This window comes from Podarcis filfolensis, assembly GCF_964270895.1.
Source record: "Podarcis filfolensis genome assembly, chromosome: 15".
Lineage (NCBI taxonomy): Eukaryota > Metazoa > Chordata > Lepidosauria > Squamata > Lacertidae > Podarcis > Podarcis filfolensis.
Genome location: NC_139618.1, coordinates 1,324,148 through 1,342,538, shown reverse-complemented (window position 1 = coordinate 1,342,538; position 18,391 = coordinate 1,324,148). Strand labels below are relative to the sequence as shown.

General features: G+C 52.0%; 1 protein-coding gene across 6 annotated transcripts in view; it reads left to right on the top strand.

Annotated features, from left to right (window-relative positions):
- Positions 1–16,484, top strand: part of FAM222B (family with sequence similarity 222 member B) — a 29,468-nt gene extending 12,984 nt beyond the window's left edge. For 2 of the 6 annotated variants that reach the window (XM_083587747.1, XM_083587748.1), the window contains exons 2-3: positions 4,367–4,491; positions 6,640–11,670. In XM_083587747.1, the coding sequence (XP_083443873.1) occupies positions 4,410–4,491; positions 6,640–8,192 (1,635 nt within the window). In that variant the 5' untranslated portion in view covers positions 4,367–4,409 and the 3' untranslated portion in view covers positions 8,193–11,670. Of the gene's footprint in view, positions 1–4,366; positions 4,492–6,639; positions 11,671–15,748 lie in introns of those variants that run through there. The other 4 variants (XM_083587751.1, XM_083587752.1, XM_083587749.1 and 1 more) reach the window with 3 other exon arrangements.
- Positions 16,485–18,391: the final 1,907 nt, after the last annotated feature.

The following is an 18,391-nucleotide window of genomic DNA, read 5'->3' as shown; positions in this document are numbered from 1 at the left end:
GGAGGAAAAGAAAAAAGAAAGAGGGGGAGGGAATCAAATTGGCTCCAAGCCAAAGGCCAGGCGGAACAACTCTGTCTTACAGGCCCTGCGGAAAGAAATCAGATCCTGCAGGGCCCTGGTCTCATGGGGCAGAGCGTTCCACCAGGCCGGAGCCAGAGTTGAAAAGGCCCTGGCTCTGGTTGAAGCCAATCTAACTTCCTTAGGGCCCGGGACCTCTAAGGTGTTGCTATTTATGGACCTTGAAGCTCTCCGTGGGGCATACCAGGAGAGGCGGTCCCGTAGGTACAAGGACTTGAGGGCTGTATAGGGAGTGGGGGTGCTGGAGAGCATTTGGCCTCAGGTGTGCTTTCCCACTCCTGGTGTCTGTCTCCAGGGGACCACAACCTCCTAGGGCAGGGGTTGTGGGAGCTCTGGAGACCCTCGAGATGTTGCTGGACTCCAGCTCCCATGTCGCTCCTTCTGGGTTGCTGGGGCTGATGGGAGTCTTCCTTCTTTTACTTCACAAATTTATGTCCTCCTTCATACCTAGGATGTCTCCCCAGTCTGTAGGAACCACCAGCTTGTTTTCGGGGCAGACCTATTTTCCTTCCAAAGTGATGGGCTCCTCAGCTGCCCATGTTTGCTCTTGGAAAGAAAGAATGAATGAATGAATGATATTTTCAAATCCGAGAGATGCTGAGGCTTGCAGGCTCTGCTGGTCCTGGGAAGGAGGGAGGGTGCATCCCTGTATATAAGTTGCCCCCAAGGTGCTTTCCTGGGAGCAGCAGCTGTTTGCCAGGGGCAAATTATCAGGCAGAATTACTCAGTGGTTGTCTAGCCCTCTTAGAACACGCCATCTGTGACCAGCAGTGTTATTTCAAACCCTTTCCATTCAACAGTGTCTGCAAATCAGCAGCCAATTACTGCATAAATTGACTCCATTCCGCGGAGGTGATTTTTGCTGACTTACCGAATGGGCAGAGCGAATGCCAAGAGTTTATGCTGTAATACCTTCCCGCCCTCCTGTGTCACTTCAATAGCTTTTGGCATGGATCAGCTGTAAGAACCAACCTGGGGGTGGGGCTGTTGGCATTGCAGGAAGAACATATGAACATAAGAAGATCCTCTGGACTAGGCTGAAGGGGGCCTGCCTAGTCCAGCATCCTTTTGTCACAGTGGCCAACCGGGTGTCCGGCGACTGCTACTTAGAAACATGCTAGCCCTCTGCTCCATGAATTGTTCTAATCCTCTGCCTCCTGTGGAAGCAAGTTCCATAGTTCAACCATGTGCTGTGTCTCAGCATTTCTTACTCCTTTTGTCCCCCAAGCTGGGCTCCAAATGGAAGGTATTCCAGAAACCAGCATGCAGTAATTTGGTCACTTGCATGCTGATCTCATCCGTTTGCAGAGTCTGGCAGGGGGCGGCTTGCCAGATACTGGAGTCAAACCTTGACTTCCTGTGCCAGGACAGTTTGCACCTTGATGGATCTGATGGATATCCAGCCAGTCACCTGCTTCATTTTCTAAAAAGGCCCCAGGTAATGATTGACTGCTCTCTCTTTCTAACTTGGGGATTGGGATTAGATTCCCCGCCTCCAAAGCCTTTCTCCTTGAGAGTGTCCCTCTAAGCATCAAGGGGTGGTGTGAACGTGTGTTAAGAGACAGATCCAAGTCTTCAGAGCTGAGCTGATAAATTGCTTTTCATTAATGGGCAAGGAGGGCCCAGGAACTGAGGCTGGCTTCCCTGCAGAAGCTTTTATGTGTATATATCCATCTTGCAAATCGTGCAGGTGCCAGGAAAGGAGAGCAAGCCTCTTCTGTCACCTCCAGAGAAGCCAGCCTGTGGGCCCAGCAGGTTTGCATGGAAGCCAGTGCCTGGACAAAGTCATTGGCCTGTTGGCTCTCTTGTCCCTTCCAGGACAGCGCGGTCTCTCTCAGGGGGAGTTTTGCTTTTGACCTTCCGTGGATTTTGCTTCTGTGAGTTTCAGACACTCAAGGTCAGAACTGGGCACTTGTTGTGGCATTCAGTTGCCATCTGGGGGCCAGATGGCTCAAAATTAGTATTTTTCAATACAGCTTTGTGGCTCCTGAAATTCGTTCTGATTGTGCGGATAAGATACCAATGATAGAATTTTACAGAATGTATTGTTAGTGTGTGAAAACAGGCAAAACCCAAGGAATCTCCAGGCATGCACCTCCAGATGGTGAGACGTCAGGCGGCATCCTGGCGCCTCGCAAATTTCAAACTCTGGTGTAGACAGGTGAGCTATTAACTTTGCTGGACTGAACTTGCAAAGTTGTCGTTGCAGCTTTGCAGAGAAGACATGGAGGGCTGAGAAGGGCTCCCACTGGCAGAGGGTGGGGGAGAGAGGTATCAGTGCTTGGCAGAGGAAGCTGGTCCATTTGGCCAAGTGGGGCTCTGCCCTTAGCCAGCCCTCCTGTGCCTGCCTTCTTGCAACCAGCCCTGGAGGTAGCCCTGCCTCTCAGCTTGCTCCTCCTTCGCTTCAGTGTTGGAGCCTTCTCGTGGAGGAGGAGAACTAGAATTACTTAGTTAAGAGCTTCGGAAGCACCCTCCATCTTGCAGAATCCATCCATCAAAGTACCAGCTGGCTTTACTTGAGGCTGGTGTGCAGTACTGCCAGAACAGACAACAACTGGGGGGGCGACCAGTTCTGCGTGGGTTCTGGGGTCAGCCACTGGACTTACCTGTTCATGTGCTCATGGTATCGGGATGATGGTGCAGGCCAGGCTTTCCCCTCTGCAGAGTGCTTTGAACCATTTATCTGGGAAGAGCAGGGTGGTGTTAATAATTAAAAAATTAAAAGCCATGACTCAGGTGGGAGGGGGTGAGCAGCTATTTTCTGGTCTGTCGGTTAGAAAAAAACGAGGTGTGTGGGCAGGGAAGGAGGTCAGAAGCTTCCCACAGCCCCAAGCCACCTGCACACAGAGCATGAGAAGGTGCTAATGTAGCTTCCTGTTCTCCACGGAGGGTGGGTGAGAGGCAGGGAAGCACTCGAGGCCTTCTCCTTGTCAGATCATACTGTTTTTAGCATTGACCTCCACCGCCACTTTCTCTCCCCGTCACCAGCACCTCTCAGACCCTTCCACGATATGGGGACATCCACATTGTGCATCATTTTAAAAACTTCCCTCACACCCGGGATGCTGGGCCTTTGGCTTGTTTCAGCTGCCAGGCTGTCCTTAGAAGCAAGCAGCTCAAGAGGAAGGGTTTCTCGGCCCCGATCTCTCCCTGCTTGTCAGTTTATGCATTTGGGCAGTTTGCAGGGAAGGGACTTGGGTAGCTTGAAGCTACCCAACAGAACTTTAAATAGCTTCCCTCCTGATCGCCTCTGGTGAGTAAGAACTGCCTTTAGGCAAGTAGGAAGAGGAGCTTTTGCAAACTGGTCTGCATCTGTCTTCCTTTGCTCCTTCTTTCCCGGCCATCAGAATGCCAAAAATGTCATTGACGCAGATGCAGGAAAATAGTTTGTTTTATGGATGAACTCCCCACCCCCACCCCGCAAACTCCCCTTCGGATGTGAATTGATTTGCAAGGCCAAGCCAGGCAAGCACTGTGCCTTAGAAACATCATAAAGATCTAATGCTGCCACGTCAGGCAGACACTGAAGGAGGAGATAGCATCTCGTCCAACCTGACTGCTTTCAGGCACCCCCACCTGGTGGAAACATCAAATAGGTTTGAGGGTTTAGGTTCTGAGAATGGGGCGTGGGGGCTGCTGCGGCTTCCATCTTCAGTAACCCCACTGCTATTCAATCTTGTTATTTCAAACACCTTTATTTTTCCCAAGTCTGAACTTGGATCTTTCATATGCTCTTTCCTTCAGTGTGCTGCATTTCTCTCTCCCTCCCAGCCCTCCCAAAGCAAATGCATTGATCAATGTTGGGGTGTTGAAAGTAAGATTCTTCCCCTGTTCTGTAACGGGAGATTCCGGGAGAAATCTGCAGTGGACCATAAAAAAATAATGTGTGAAGAATCTTCTGCTTTTTGCATACATCTTCACATCTGTAAAGACTCACAAGTTGATACTAGATCAATAATCATCTAGAAACTGTGTGTGTGTGTGTGTGTGTGTGTGTGTGTGTGTGTGTGTGTGTTTAAGTAAGTAAGTAAATGTAAATGTGGTCCTTTTCCTTCCAACCATCAGCAGTAGCTTCTGTTTGTTTTAAAAAGCAAATTAGATTTACTGTTCCATATATCAAAAAAGGCACCTATGTTGTGATAATAAGCAAATATGAATTGACCAATGAATTTAAAGGCAGATAACATTTTTGAAGGGAATCTTTCCAAAGAATGAACGCCTTTATAATAGCCTTGTTCCCCAGGCTGGACTGGATTCTCACCTGCCTGCCTTCTCTCTCTCCTTGCAGTGTGCAGAGGACTGAGGGCCCCATGTGCTAGTGACCGCCTGCCATGCTGGCCTGTCTGCCGGGACCAGGCGACCTCTCCTTCCAGCTGCTTTCTTACCCGCAGATGAACGCTGGACTTCAGAAATGTGAGTAGCTGCCACCACCACGAATCTGGACAGTGCAGCCATGAGCTGGGAGAACCCAGGAGGGGAGAATTGCTGTTGTGCTCAGGTCCTGCTCAAGGAGTTCCCATGGGGGCATCTAGGAGATCACTGTGAGGACAGAAGGCTGCACCATGGACCAGCGGCCTGACCCAGCAGGCTTCTCTTAGGGTCTTCCATTCATTGTGGGTTGAACCCGGAACCTTTCTCTGGGGTCCCTTCCACCGCTCACCCAGATTGACAGCAGCCACTCTCCTTGCGGCCAACGCAGACAGAGAGAGGTGGCCTTTGGGACCCTTCTTAGCAAACTCCCTCCCTGAGTGACTCTCCCATCATTTCAGAAGCCAAGATGGGGGCAGCCGTGACCCTTGGTCATGCTGCCTGAGGCTGATGGGAGTTGGAGTCCCCACAGTATCTTGGGCAGGCAGGACATACTTTCCTCCACCTCTATTCTAAAGTTGTTTTTAAAAGAAAAAAAGCTGTTTTAGTGAAATCTAAAAAAGAAGCAGGGGGTCACGGAGGAAGTGTTGACTGTTCTCACAGCTATTATTTCCACCGTGCTTTTCAGCACCATTGATGTGCTATAACAGTTGCCTTTGTCTTGCTGACACTGTGAAATGTGCTTTATCTGGGTTTACAACCCGCCCTGAAGCTGCAGTGCTTCGTGGCAGGTTGACAGCTTCCAGACTCCCAAATCCTGTGCTGCAAGAAGGAAACAAGGCATTAGAGGCTCCTTTGAGCCCCAGCTACTCTTCCTCTTCTGGGTATGTGTGGACACAGAGGAGACTGCCCACCGCAGCTCTGTGTGCCTCCCTGTCCTCTCCTTTTCGATTGGCTCTGCCGGTAATTTTTGCCCTATCTCCATGCCTGCTGTGGCTGGGGTGTTCAGTCACCCCCAGAGGGGTGAGAGGCTTGCCTGCTGATGGGGGAGGCTGCTCATTGCCTTCTGCCCTTCCGTCTGGGAACGGGGTGTTTTTTGTTCTTTTTCACACACCCATTGTCTGATTCCAAGCAATGCCTATGCTTGAAATTCATTTTAATCAGAGGATAGTAACCTAAACTGAAGCTGCAGGGGGTGGAGTTAAGTCCTCATCCCAAATAAATAATAACATTTTTATTATTATTTGTACCCTGCTCATCTGACTGGGTTGAAGGAATGCTTCAGAGGAGGTTGCTTGCATTGAGACAGGACGATTGGATGGCTGCCTGTCAGGGATTCGTCAGCTGTCTTCCTCCATTGCAGGGGGTTGCACTGGATGACCCTCTGGAGACCCCTCCCCACTCTACAATTCCATGATTCTGTGAAGCTGAGGAATGGCCCACCAAGAAGGGCTTTCTTTTTGTTTTTGATGGACCAATCTGATTCAGATTGAATATCTTCCTTAAGAGTTACACGCCTCCTCATTTAGGGAAGGGCCAGGGGGGCAATCATTGTGGGGCCCTCCAGGCATTTCTGGGCTCCCAACTCTGCGCATGGCCAGTGCTGCAGGATACTGCTGGGATTTGGGAGCCCAGCAACAGTATGGGCGAAGGCACCACCTTGGCTGCTCCTGCCTTAGGACTCCTGATCTGTCCTGGCCCAGCAGAAGTAAGCTTTGCTCCGTTTCTGTTGCCTCGAGCAAAGAAGAGAGCCTCCGTGTTCAGGCGCAGTCTACCTGAGGGGGTGGTTGCCAGGTGCTGTGGGTAAACAGTGGGACCGGGGTTTGGGGACGGAGAGCATTGCCATCTATGCCCTGCTGGCGAGCTTCCCAGAGGTGTCTCTCTGTCTATATCTGGACTAGATCAAGGACAGGGAACCTGCGAGGCTCTCTGGACTGCAACTCCCGGCAGCCTGAGGATGACTGATAGCAGGGGACGATGGGAGTTGTAGTCCAGAGACATCTGGAGGGTGCAGGGTTCCCCACCCCTGGCCTAGACGGACCTTTCTGGGGGTGGGCAGTTCTTTTTGTTCTTAAGAGGCAGCACTGGCTGTTTGTTGAGTCAGTGTTGATGGCGTCTCTTTTCTTTCTCTCGTTTTCTTTCTCTCTCTCTCTGTCTCTCTGCCTTTCTCTCTCCCTCTTCCTGCTTCTCTCCTTCCTCCTCCTCCTCCTCCTCCTCCTCTTTCCCACCCACCCCTCCCTTCCCCCCAACCAGGGGACACTCCACAGAAAATGAGAGCCGCACAGCAGCACCCTACTCCAGCAGAGTTGGACGCGTATGCTAAGAAGGTGGCCAGCCATCCTCTGACTATCAAAATTTTCCCCAACAGCGTCAAGGTCCCCCAGCGGAAACACATCCGCCGCACCGTGAACGGGCTGGACACTTCCGGGCAGCGCTACAGCCCCTACCCGCCGTCGCAGGCCTCCGTGAAGACGGGCCTCCTGGCCATCGTCCGGTCCCCGCCGGCCAAAGGGATCGTCAAGGACTTTGACGGGACCCGGACGCGCCTGCTGCCGGAAGCCATGATGAACCCCCCCTCCGCCCCCTACGCGGCACCCAGCACTTTAAGCCACCCGCAGGCGTTGGCCCGCCAGCAGGCTCTGCAGCACGCCCAGGGCTTGGCGCAGCAGCAGCAGCACCCTCAGGGGATCCCCACGGCCCTGCAGCAGCCGCAGCACCCGCAGAGCATGGCCCACCCGGCCCTGCAGCCTCCCCCACACCACGCCAACCACTTGCTCCAGCAGCAGCAGCAGCAGCCGCCGGCAGCGGGCCTGCACGGGGGCCGGAAGATGGCCGACGCCGACGCCCCCCCGAATGTGACTGTGTCTACCTCAACCATCCCCCTCTCCATGGCTGCCACGCTGCAGCAGAACCAGCCCCCGGACCTGAGCAGCATCGTCCACCAGATCAACCAGTTCTGCCAGGCCCGCGCGGGCATCAGCGCTACCTCAGTTTGCGAGGGACAGATTGCCAACCCCAGCCCCATCAGCCGCAACCTCCTGATCAGCGCGAGCACCCGGGTGTCCGCCCACAACGTCCCCACGCCCCTGCCTTCCTGCGTGGTGGACCCTGGGGTCCCCCCCTCGGGCCCCGGGGCCATGGGTGTCCCTCCGCTGGGGGGCGTCGTCGGCCGGGGGCCCCCCGCCTACCAAAGCGAAATGAAGCAGGTGGCGGCCTGGAACCAGCACCAGCTTGCTCACCTACAGCAGATGTGCGGCGAGGCCGTCGGCCCCTCGGGCCTGATGGGGAAGCCCCCCGGGCGGGAGCTGCCTGGGCAGGGCTTTGCCGGCAAGGCCCCCGGCTACGCCCTGGACCTCTGCATGGGCCAGCCTTTCAACGTGAAGCCCCCGCTGGAGAAGCCCACCCCCTCGCCGCCGGTCAACAGCTTGCCGGGCCCCGCCCCCTACACCAACGGGCACTACTTCCAGCCCCTGTGGAATAACATTCTGCCCACGCCCAACAGCGACAGCTCGGGCTCCCAGGACCTGGCGATGCCTTTCCACGGCGGAGGCGGGGGGCAGCCCCTGGGGGCCGGCCTGGAGTGCACAGGTGGACCTCACTACAGGGCCGGGGCCGGTGGCCCGCCTGCCCAGGGCGGTCTGATGCAGACGATGGAATACCTGAGCGGGGACTTCCAGCACTCCTGCCTCCGGGAGCAGCAGGGCGGCGGGGGGGTGCTGAGCAAAGCCCCCCGCCCCGCCATGAACCGAGCCCACGATCCCGCGGATAGTCGCAGCCTTCATATTCAGCACCCAGGGTATAGATAAGGCAGCCGTCACTTTTCACTGACCAGAGCGAAGATTAGGGTTAGTCTTAATTTGAATTAATAAGCAAAAGGTGTGTGGCTGTTTGTTTGGTTTTATTCCTTTTGGTTTATTGCTTATTTTTTTTTAAACGTGCAAACTTTGGTGATCCTGGTGGCTAACTGCCGAAGGAGGTTTTGAAGCGGAGGTCTAGCCCCCTGCAGTGCAGGAATTGTAGCTCGAGAAACCCTGGCAGGTGGCTACCCAACCTCTGCTTAGAAACCTCCAGCTAAGGAGAGTTCACCCTCTTTCCCAGGTAGTCTATTCCACTGTCAAACAGTTCTTACCCTCAGGAAGCTATTCCTAATGTTCAGCCAGAATCTCCTCCTTGTCATCAGTTTGGGTCCTCCCCTCTGGAGCGGCAGAAAACAAGCTTGCCCCATCTTCCACGTGACAGCTATCATGTCGCCTCTCAGAGTCTTCTTTTCTGCAGGTTAAACATTCCCAGCTGAACTGTTTCTTGTAAGGCTTGGTTTCCAGGCCCCTTATCACCTTGGGACGCTCGACTTCTCTTGATGCAGGCTAGAATAGCATTTGCTTTTTTTGCTGCTGCATCACACGGTTGACACATGTTAAGCTTGTCATCTACTGTGACCCCCCTAGGTCCTTTTCATAGCTTATACATAAGGCCCTGCAGTGCCCATTTGTGGGGAAGGCTGTGAGCTGGCTATTTTTGGAAGGGGTTTGTGCTGTTGGGGCGCAGCCCTACAAGAAAACGCCCATGCCCAGGGTCCTGTTCACCCCCCAGACAGGCTTGTCATGGTCGTCATCATGAGTTTATTTGTATGTTGCTTTTCCATGACAGAGCCACACTCAGAGCGGCTCACAAGAACATGCAGAATAAAATACAGCGTTTCAAGATAATACATTTAATACAGTGGTACCTCTGGCTATGTACTTAATTCGTTCCAGAGGTCTGTTCTTAACCTGAAACTGTTCTTAACCTGAGGTACCACTTTAGCTAATGTGCCAGAGAGGGATAATATTTTCCCAGTTTTCTTGCGTCCTCTCACAGCCTTGCCTCCAAAGACAGAACTTGAGCATACAGTGATCACCATCAAGTTTGCAGTTTAAATGAAAATAATAATAATCACAATAATGATTAACAGCTGCATTTTTTAAAAAATTCTTTCTCTGTACACTGGCTAAAGCGATTGCTGTACACTGTAAACTCGGACGTGTAATATTTCTGTGTGAATGTTACCTGGTAGCGTGGTGGGGTCTGAGTAGCACTCTGGGGGTCCGCCCACTGCCCCTTCCCCCCTCTCCCCCCCTTCCCTTCCCACAGCCCCGTGGGGGCTAAAAACACATTGATGACAAATTAATGAAGCCTTAAGCTGTTGCTCCTCCGGTTCTCCCTAACGAGCATGGATTAAACTCTGAAAGCTATCAGACAAAAACTTCTTTTTTTAAAAAAAGAAAACCACGACAAAATTTCCAAATGTTTAAAAGTGACGTCCTAGTTGGCTTAGAGGTTCTTAAGGATTTTTCAGAAGTTGGGGAAATTAGGATCAGTTTTTAAATCTGTGTATCTCTTTTGATTTAGGTGTCTAGTTCTGGGCTGTAGGAAACCTCGGTAACCTTCTTGAGCTTAGCTGCCATCTCTCTCCTCTCCCCTCCCCACAACCCAGTGCAGGATCCTGAGCACTACTTTGGCTATTTTAAAAATCCCTCGATCAGGGTGTTAGAAGAATCGTGAGGTCCTTCCTTTTTTAAAGTGCTGTTGCGCTGTCTCCTTAGGACAAGATTCAGTGATCTAAAATACTTTTTTTTTAAAAGCGGATTAAATTATGCGCCGGCTTGCGTTGCCTTAACAGGATGCCTGATCTGTTACGCCAAATCCTAGCGCCACAGAAATCCTAATTTATTGTTCTTAGAATCTGACCCCTGCGGCCTTTTTGCTTTCTTTCTTTTTTTATTCGCTGGGGAGAGGGAGGAAGAAGATGGGGTCCACACATTTTGGTGAAAAAATGGGTGGTCTCCAATCTCACTTCTGCCCCCATCCTACTTCCAGCGAAGGGTTCTCCTGCAACCCGCCCCCCCCCCCCAGCAACAGGGCCAGAGCCCTCTCCCTGCTTCCCTCCTCAGCCAGTCAACCGCTGCTGGGCGCTCTTTCGTTTTGTTCCGTTTTTTAAGGTTCCTGTAAACTTCTGATACCTGGACATGTTTTTACTGAAAACCTTCCCTGTCCTCTGTCACCTCTCCAGGTACCAAGCTTAGACTGTTAAACTGCAGCTCCTTTTAACTCCTCCACCTTCTGATCCCAGAGCAGTGCCAGAGCTAGCCCCCAGACTGCCCCCCCACCCCGCACGGCAGAGCTAGTGCCCAGACCTCTCCCACCTCTCTTGAATTATCACTGTTGTCGCTGTCGTTTTTGTGGAGAGGCACCTCCGTCTACCTTCATAGTTTTGTTTTTCTGTTGTTTTTTGAGCTCCTAAACCAGGGGTCCAGCACAGCTCACTTAACCACCGTGGCCCCTTTTTCTCCGGTGATGGCCAGGGCCTACACTAGCTCAGCTTTGAGGTGCTCCCTTCCCCGCAAAGTACCCACATGTTCCCCCTGCCCCCCCTTGCGGAATTTGGGCTGGAAGTGAAGGGCCTGCAGCCTGCTTTGGTGCTGCCCGATTCCCTCCTCTTTTCCCCAGCACCACCACTACAAAGAAACTAGTTTTAAACAGACTTCCTTTCGCAAAGGGACGGGAGCATTTCCTCAGACACATTGGCTGTTGACCACTCCGTTCTGGACCTGCGGCCATGTTTTTGCAAGCTTGGTGCGGTGGGCATCATGCAGCGTGTTCACCTTGAAGAGGAGGGGGGACACGCTACTGTCCCTTTGCACCTTCTTTTCCTTACAGTCCATCCTCCTTGGGCCACTACTCAGAAAGGTGTAGGCCCCCTAGGAAAGGGGGGAGAAGGATGTAGAGGCCTGTTGGAGCACTGTAGGAGCCCCCGTCCTATTTCATCGCAGTTCCAGTAACGCCAAGACAGCACCTCCCTCTTCTCTCCCCCCACCCTCCTTCCCAGAATCAAGCTACAGGCCCACAGTTTTGCTCAGAATGCAGAAAAGTCCTGCAGCTGCCACTTGGAGAGATTCCCCCGTCTCTCTGCAGGTTGGGGTGTGAGGGGAAGCATTTGGGGAGCCCTCAGAGCAAAAGCAGTGACCCTTGCAGGTTCCCACGGGGTGTCCACAGTGCCCCTCACCCCCCAGGAGCAGGGAAGATCTTCTGCATGGGGGGGGAGGAGGAAGGTAGATGGTCTTAAACTGCTGCTGTATTTTCCTTAAAAAACACTTCACTGATTATAATTACTGTTATTAATATAAGCTGCTGCTCATGTGCTACGGGTATCCAAACTAGAGTTTCTTCTCTCTTTCTCTCTTTATTTTATTTTTTTTGGTCTGCAGGAACAAAAAATAAAAAAGTGAAGCCAAAAAAACCCTCAAATCTCTGGTCACGCTTTCTCTGTCGCCCACAACCCTTTCTGAAGGGTGCCTGAGTGTGGTCCGTCCACCTTGCCCAAAGCCGGCCTGCACTGTTGTGGGTGTTCTTGGAAAGTTGGGGTGGGAAGTGTCTCTGTGCCATGAGGGGTTAAAGTTAAAGGGACCCCTGGCCATTAGGTCCAGTCGTGACCGATTCTGGGGTTGCCGCGCTCCTCTCGCTTTACTGGCCGAGGGAGCCGGCGTACAGCTTCCAGGTCATGTGACCAGCATGACCAAGCCGCTTCTGGTGAACCAGAGCAGCGCATGGAAACGCCATTTACCTTCCCGCCAGAGCGGTACCTATTTATCTACTTGCACTTTGACGTGCTTTTGAACTGCTAGCTTGGCAGGGGCAGGGACTGAGCAACGGGAGCTCACCCCGTTGCAGGGATTCGAACCGCCAACCTTCTGATCGGCAAGTCCTAGGCTCAGTGGTTTAACCCACAGCGCCACCCACATCCCACCCATGAGGGGTTAGGGACTCCTTTTCAGCCTGAGAAGCCCCATCCCCAGAAGGGCAAGCAGGGAGCCCACCTGTCCTCGGGGGAAGTTATGGAAGTGACTTTGCCTTTTGGGGTCCAATCACTCCAAAGCTGGAGCGGTTTTCCATGACTCATGGTAACGCTGGCACCTCTCCCCACTGTGGCATGTGAGAGACATGGTCACCATTCAGCAGCACAGACCAGCTAGGCAGAAGCATGCAAGGAACGGGGGAGGCCAGTGAGGCAAGAGTCCCAAGGGTGGCATAGAGAGAGCCCTGATCCTGACACCTCACACCCGTGTTGCACAGAGTATGAAAAGAGGATCGGACACATTCACGGAGGAGAGCTATTGAAGACTGCCAGCCACAATGGCTGTGCTCTTGCCTCCACAGCTGGGAGGCAGCGATGCTTCTGAATTCCAGTTGCTGGAAACTGCAGGAGGGGAGAGTTGCTCTTGTGTCAAATTCTGCTTGCTGGTTTCCCAGCAGAGGCATCTGGCTGGCCACCTTGAGAACAGGTGGCTGGACTGGATAGTCCATCTTGGCACCTATTCCCACAATGGCAATTTGTTTGGAATAATTGGATTTTATATTATTGTAGCCCACCCTGGGACCTGCTGGTAAAGGGTCAGCTAACTGAGTACAGTAATAGCAGCTCAGCTGTACCTACACTGACTGGCAGCAGCAGCTCTCTGGGGTCTCAGGCAGGGATGTCTCCCAGGATGCCGCTGGGAACTGAACCCAGGAACTTCCAGCCATGGTGGCTGCTGGGCGCCGACCACTTGAGTTCAAGAAAATGCCCACAACATTTGGAGAGCCATGCATTTCCCCTGTCTCTGCCTGAGCCGTGGCATGTGCTAGACCAGGACACTGAGTGTCAGGACAGACCGGACAGTGTTTCTTGGGAGGGAGGAAGCTGAGAGCGGCATTGTGTTGGTAGGAGCCAGTGATGTGGGGGAGCCTTTTGACTGTCTCTCCACTGAAAACATCAACCATTCATTTTATTCATCCATTGCATTTATATCCTGGCTTTTTCCTCCAAGGAGCTCAAGGTGGCATGCTTGCTGCTCCCCTTCCTCATTCAAATCCCCACAACAGCCCTGTGAGGTAGGTTAGGCTGAGAGGCTGTGACTGGCCCAAGGTCACACCCAGTGCGTCTCACGGCAGAGTGGGGATTTGAACCCTGGCCCTAGTCAGACAGTCTGACCACCACACCGCACTGCCTCTCGGCTGCCGCCTGGGAGCTGTAGTCTTCCTGGTTCTTGCTGCAGGAATCCTCAGCTTCCATGGCCTCTGTATCAGAGTGTGAGCTTTGCACACAGCGGGATGTGGGCCACCATGCTCAAGCGCATGGCTGTCGCTCACTGCAGCTCCCAAGCTCGTACGCTAGAGGGCAGGCTCGCCTTGCACTGCGCTGCTTCTGCACTCTCCAGAGGCTGCCTCCAGCCTTGAGAAGCAAGTGCCGCTCCATTCCTTGCTCACCTACCAAATGCCTTGTGACGTGGCCTCCTTTCAACCGCAAGCCAAGTCTCGCACTCGGCTCTCAAGCCTCTTGGCCTTCTGGGAAGTAAGCAAGCTGCCAGCTCTGCTCCGCTTTCCCCAAGGGCCTGGCTCCTGCGCTTGTACGGGTTTTGGAGGGCAGAGGCCCCTTTTGAGAACTCTCGCCAGGGGGTTGGACTAGATGGCCCTTTGGGTTCCCTTTCCATCTCTACAGTTAGGCACATGACCAGGGACAAGGAGATTACGCAAGACGGACAACTGCTTTTGGAGGCCCCTGAAGGAACATGGCAGTGTGAGTCGGTGCCACCCCAGGGGGGCTGCTGGAAGGGGGACAAGGGCTATTGCGGGCTGTTTTTTAAATGGTTAGGGATCCACTTGCCACCTAATACGATTCCAAGCTGGGATTAGTCAAGAGCTGAGCTGGCCAGGCTCTTTGCTTATAGCTGGAGAGGTCAGTGGGTGGTTAGAGGCCTGGTGGTCCCATTCTGCCCATCTCTGCTGGCTTGGAGACTTGCTTGGCACAAGCCTAAAAACCAGCTCGGTTGACGAGAGTCCTAGGTTCCCAGACAGTTTTTGAGCCGCTGCCTCCTTGGTCTTCAGTTCCCCCTACCCTGTAAAAAGCATTATTCAGAGCAGTGCTTTGCCCCAATAACAATACATCTCAAAACAGTAGCACTTAATTGCACATTCATTCAAACCCCATTTAAAACTATTTAGTTTAAGGACTTGAACAAAACGGATGAACTTTATCCCGGGAGAGCAGCTTTTCAAAGTCTGGTAGTCATGTATCCCTTCAACACCCCCTTGCCTCTTAGTGCCTCCCAGAAAATTCCAATATCCCACAGGGGTCAGTACTTTGGAAACCGCTCATCTAGAGGGAAGCCTTTTGCAGCCTCTCCCAGGAATCCAAAGCTATTCTCCCTCCTCCACCACTTCAGATCCTAGTCCTCACTGTTCCGAATAGAGGGGGACATAGAAAACTGATTTTGATACAGGCTCTGGCTGAGGTCTTGGTTTGCAGTGTGAGACTCGGGCTGTATTGCATGCTGGGCCATTAGCTGGTGCTTCTCTTCCACCCATGGGCAGGTGATCGTATTTGGAAGATGCTGAACCTGAGATCTTCTGCACTGAGCAATAACCCACCCCAGCTGTAGCTTGCCCCATCCCTGCCCATTTTACTGGTCTCCTTAGCCACCTGTTGCCTCTAAAAACAGATAATCTCCTGGCCAGCAGCTTGTACTAGCCATAGTGGCTTGGCTCTGCCTCCGCAGTCAGTCTGCAACACTTTGGAGCAGCAGCAGCAGCAGCAGCTGGAAACCTCAGGAGGGGGCAGCCTGCTTGCAGGTTTCCTTGGCTGGCCACTGTAAGAACAGGATGCTGGACAAGATGGGCCTGATCCACCAGCCAAGCTCTTCTTGCCTTCTGGTAACCAGGGCAGGTGACTCCACAGTTGCTCACCTGGTGCCCTCCCCTCCAGGTCTGCAAAAACCGGGCTGCACTTCAAAGGCCTCTTTGGAGAAGAATATTGGCATTCAAATTCACACCTGGAGAGAAGGCTGCCAGGGATTTGATTGTCTTTCTCTCACTTGATTCCAAGCAGAGCCGCTCCCACCTTCGCTGGCTCTGGTTTCAGCAAAGGAAGAAGGCTGGAGGAACATTAAGGAGCAGCAAGACTTGTAGCCCCCAGCCAGCGCAGAGAGCCTGGAGGTTCTGGCCACCTCCCCTCAAAAAGGATATTGCAGAGTTGGGAAAGATTCAGAAAACGGCTCCCTTGCGAAGAAAGGTCCCAGAGTCTGGGGCTTTTTAGTTCAGAGAAAAAGCGAGGGAGAGGAGACAAAACAGTAGTTCACAAAATCACACATAGCCTGGGGAAAGGGGATAAGAGAAGAGTTTTCTCCCTCTCTTGTAACACTAGAACTTGAAGCTGAATGTTGGAAAATTCAGAGTGGATCAAATAAAGGCAGAGCTTTTTTTCCAGCCAGAACTCACTTCCGGCAGCTCTCCAGTGGGTGCATAAGAGAACGAGGGAGGCGTTCGTGGTCAGTTCCGGCACCTCTTCTAGAAAAACAGCAGTGAATAAAGGACTTCATTACAAAGTTAAACTATGGAACTCCCTGCTGGAGGAGGCAGTGACGATCAACTTGGATGGCTGTAAAAATGGGCTGGACAAATCCATGGAGGGGGAGAGGGCCATTGATGGCCACTAGCCAGGGTGGTCTGCCTCCATCGTTAGTGGCAGTGATGCTTCTGAATCCCAGAGGCTGAAAACCACAGGAGGAGAGAGTTGCCCTAACCCTTTGTGGGCTTCCCTTTGGGGCATCTGGTTGGCCCCTGTGAGAAGAGGATGCCGGGTTAGAAGGGACATGGGCCTGATCCCGCACGGGCTCTTCCTGTGTCCTTATGGGGACATTGGTGGAGAGAATAACTGGGTGCACTCTTCCCACCTTGGAACAAATCTATGCTTCCAGGTGCCATAAGAAAGCTGCAGAGATAGCGCAGGATAGTGCGCACCCCGGAAATGATCTCTTTCAGCTTCTGCCTTCTGGAAGAAGGTCCAGGGTTATAAAGACTAGGACTAGCTGCCTGAGAAGCAATTTCTACCCAAAGGCGATTTTGGTATTAAATGCATTGTAAGGAGTCTGTATGGGAGTATATTGTATTTAAAAATGGGGTATCAGAGTTGTTAGGGGCTTAACCAGGCTGGGATAGCAGGCTTGTTGGTTTTTGAATGTCTGGTGCAGATTTTTTCAATTTCGTTGTTCTGGATGGGACAAGGACAATAAAGATTACAATAATTATTGTATCGTGTGTGCACTGGAGGGTGGGATTCAAAGCTAGGGATCAATCGAGGCAGCTCCCCTCCTGCACATCTGGGAGGGAGGTAGAGCCCAGCAGGGCAGGTTGCTTAAGGTGAGCTTGGCAGGGGACTGGGGGCAATGCTAGGCATATAAAGATGATTTAGTAGTGGCTGCCAGGAACCCCTCCTTGCCATCCCACTCCCGGAGGGTTGCTGTCATCATTCATTATTGCTTAAATTAGATTCTTTGCTCCATTTGGCTGCAACCTCCAACCCCCTGCAGCTCTGCAACCCTATAATCTTGGGGTGAGGACAAATGGGATCATCGGCACTGTCTCTTCCCCTCCTCCAAACACACACAAACATTATCTGGGTCTGGCGTTTCCTAACCCCAGGAAGGGAGACTTTAGACTTGCAGGATCTACTTAGGGTGGTTGTGGGGTTTTGTTTTGTTTTTACCAGAATCCCAAAGGTCTGCTAACCAGAGCCCATGTTATTTACAATTAAAGAATTGCGAGCCCAGGAAGCTGCTGTTGTTTGGTAAAGAATAGCTGAAAATTCAAAGGTGGGAAGCGAAACTGTGAAACAGGCACACAGAATGAGTCCAGTTGCACACACGGGAGTTTAAATAACAAAGTCCAAGTAAAGAATATTACCTGATTTATCAAATAAAGATCCAGGTTTGGGATAAGGGCTGCCTTTAACATGATGATTCCACCCTATGTCATAAAGGAACGCCAAATCATATGGAAAGTGCCTGGGGGTTCTCAACCCTGTCAAAATCTCAGATTATTGTTTCCTCCATTATAGCTCTGTTCCAGAGCGAGGGCTGTCAAGTGTCCGGTGTTGAGATTTTGGGATGTTTTCTATCAAGTTCAGGAAGTTGCTTTGAGCTCTAGAACCGAAGCGACTCCTCAGTCTTTCTGTACTACCACTTGTTTGTTTGTTTTTGTTACTTATTACATTTCTCCCAAGTTTCTCAAGGAGGAGTATATAGTTATTCTCCTCCCCATTTTATCCTCACAACAACCCTATGAGGTAGGTGCGGGTGAGAGGGAGTGGTTGTGACTCAAAGTCACATGCAGGGAGCTTCATAGCTGAGTGGAGATTGAACCCTGGTCTCCCAGCTCCAATGCTCTAACCCAGGGGTCAGCAAACTTTTTCAGCAGGGGGCCGGTCCACTGTCCCTCAGACTTTGCGGGGAGCCGGACTGTATTTTTTTTTTTGGCGGGGGGGAATGAATGAATTCCTATGCCCCACAAATAACCCAGAGATGCATTTTAAATAAAAGCACACATTCTACTCATGTAAAAACGGTGAAAACACGCCGGACCATCCACGGGCCGGATTCAGAAGGCGATTGGGCCATATCCGGGCCACAGGCCTTAGTTTGCCTACCCATGCTCTAACCACTCTGCCACACTGACCCCCCCAAACACACTAACACCTCCCCAACTGTCTTCATGTAAGCAAAGTAATTGGGGGGTGGGGAATCAGTGGTGCCATTGTTGAAAAAATGGCAGACATCCATGTCTATAAATTCATGTATATAAAGTCAGCTCTACGATCCTAGAACACTGGCGTTCTTATGGACGATGTTAGACACATTTGTGCAGGATGAGGCTATCAGGGGCTACCGCATTCTCCCTCCAGTTCCAGAGGCAGTCTACCTGGGAGCACTGGTTGCAAGAGGGGAGATTTCCTGCTCTCGTGCTCAGGTCCTGCTTGCAGGCTTCGCAGAGAATTCTGGCCAGTCCCTGTGAGGACAGGATGCTGGACTAATAATAATAATAATAATAATAATAATAATAATAATAATTTTTATTTATACCCCTCCCTCCCCAGTCAGAGCCAGGCTCAGGGCAGCTAACACAATAAAATCACAGTAAAAACATAATAAAGGAAAAA